At 60.0% G+C, this 2,117-nt stretch overlaps 1 protein-coding gene across 1 annotated transcript; it reads left to right on the top strand.

Moving 5' to 3' along the window:
• Window positions 1-69: 69 nt before the first annotated feature.
• Window positions 70-2,111, top strand: LOC113942229 (sulfotransferase family cytosolic 1B member 1-like). Its single transcript, XM_027633364.1, has 7 exons — window positions 70-621; window positions 838-966; window positions 1,068-1,165; window positions 1,344-1,470; window positions 1,556-1,650; window positions 1,728-1,908; window positions 1,982-2,111. Exons 1-7 carry the CDS (start codon window positions 474-476, stop codon window positions 2,092-2,094), a joined length of 891 nt encoding a protein of 296 aa, XP_027489165.1. The 5' UTR covers window positions 70-473; the 3' UTR covers window positions 2,095-2,111.
• Window positions 2,112-2,117: the final 6 nt, after the last annotated feature.

The following is a 2,117-nucleotide window of genomic DNA, read 5'->3' as shown; positions in this document are numbered from 1 at the left end:
TGGGTGCTCTGCCCATGCTCAGCCACACAGAGCTGCATGCTGTGGGGCCCAGGTTGGTGGGTTTGGGGTACTTTTGGGTGTAATCAGCCACCTTAAACCTTCCCCTGCAGTGAGGTCTGCTGCAATAACCTCTGGGACCAAGCTTCCTGCTGCCCTGTGGTGCTGAGGCAATGGGAAAGGTGCTTGGTCTGGGTGATGCTGGCACCCCATGGGTACCCCCCTCCTTGCTGGGGTGCTGGGTGTGCTCCTTTTCCTGCAAAGGGGACCCTTGACCCCCAGATGGGCCCCCTGTCCCCAGTGGTTGGTGCAGCGATGGCTGCAGTGACCTCTGGTCTGTGTGCCAGTGCTATCACTGCCGCTTCCTGGGCAGGCACTGTGCCAGTTTGCCTGGGCTCCTCTGGCTGGTGACTGCCCAGTGAGGGGGGGCCCCCCTCACCAGTCAGCCCCCACCATGTGTCCCCCTCCCCAGCAGGATGGCCGATCCAGACCCTGACCTGCGTCAGCCCTGGCCCACAGTGCATGGCATTCCCATGGTCAAAGCCTTCACCCACAACTGGGAACGTGTCGACACTTTTCAGAGTCACCCTGAGGACATTGTGGTGGTCACCTTCCCCAAATCTGGTGAGTATCCCTGAGTGTACCAGATGTGCTGGTACCACATGGGAAAGTGTGTTGTACATCTGAGGTGGGGGAAATGCAGCACATTTGGGGGCAGTCAGGACAGAGCTGTGCGGGATCCCCTTTGCCCCCTCAGTGTCTGGTTAAAGTCTGAGGGGTCGTCAGTGATCAGACACCCAATGCCACCCTGGCTGCCCCCTGATGAGTTCCTTTCCCCAGGCACCACCTGGGTCAGCGAGATTGTGGACATGATCCTGCAAGGCGGAGACCCTGAGAAATGCAAGCGGGACATTATCAGCAAGAGGGTGCCCATGCTGGAGTTCTCTGTCCCTGGGAAGTTGCCAGCAGGTAGTGAGGGGTGGGGGCTTGACCATGGACACCCCAACAGGGGCTGAGTCCTGGGAGTCTCTGCCAAGGGCCCACTGAGGAAGTGCTTTGGGATCCTCCAGGGACAGACCTGCTGGCCACCATGCCCTCACCCCGCGTGGTGAAGACCCACCTGCCGGCAGATGTATTGCCAAAATCCTTCTGGGAAAATCGCTGCAAGGTAACTCCCAAACCTGGTCTCTGCCCTGAGGGGCATTTAAGTCCCCCTGTTCCCATGAGACAGGACCCCCCACTGCTCCCTTGAGGACACTAAGTGGGCGCAGGAGTTCCGGGAGATGGAGCATCCTTCCTGTTAGGGGGCCCTGGGACTGCTCTCACACCCTGTCACCCATCTGCAGATGATCTATGTGGGACGCAATGCCAAGGATGTGGCCATTTCCTACTACCACTTTGACCTTATGAACAAGTTACAGCCACACCCTGGGACATGGGCCCAGTACCTGGAGGAGTTCATGGCCGGCAGAGGTGGGACAGGGCACCCCGGGTGCATGTGGAGACTCTGTGGGGTGCTGTCACCAACTGACATCCCCTGGCTGCTCTCCCCATGCAGTGGCATATGGCTCCTGGTACAACCATGTCAAGGGCTACTGGGAGCGGAGGAAGGATCACCCCATTCTCTACCTCTTCTATGAGGACTTGAAGGAGGTGATGGACCGGGGTGGGTGGTGGTGTGGCATCTGGGGGGGTGGCAGGAGAGGTGAACATCAGCCTGTGTCCCACAGGACCTCCGCCGGGAGATTATCAAGGTGGCCCAGTTCCTGGGGCACGAGCTGTCAGAGGCAGCACTGAACATCATCACCCGACACACTTCCTTTGAGGCCATGCGGGACAACCCCACCACCAACTACAGCAAGGTGCCCTCTGACCTCATGGACCACAGCGTGTCCCCCTTCATGCGCAAAGGTGAGCAGCTCTGGGGGGCTGCAGGTGCCCTGTCCCCCCGTCCCCTGCTGAGCCCCATCTCACCCCGCCTCAGGCACCACCGGAGACTGGAAGAACCACTTCACCGTGGCCCAGAACGAGCGCTTTGACCAGGACTATGCGCAGAAGATGTCGGGCACCGACCTGCGCTTCCGCACTGAGATCTGAGGAGACACCGCTAGACACCCCCC

The sequence above is a fragment of the Corapipo altera genome, unplaced genomic scaffold, assembly GCF_003945725.1.
Source record: "Corapipo altera isolate COAL_440 unplaced genomic scaffold, ASM394572v1 62660, whole genome shotgun sequence".
Taxonomy (NCBI): Eukaryota; Metazoa; Chordata; class Aves; order Passeriformes; family Pipridae; genus Corapipo; species Corapipo altera.
The sequence above is the reverse complement of the archived record's forward strand: the minus strand, read 5'-3'. Positions and strand labels throughout refer to the sequence as shown.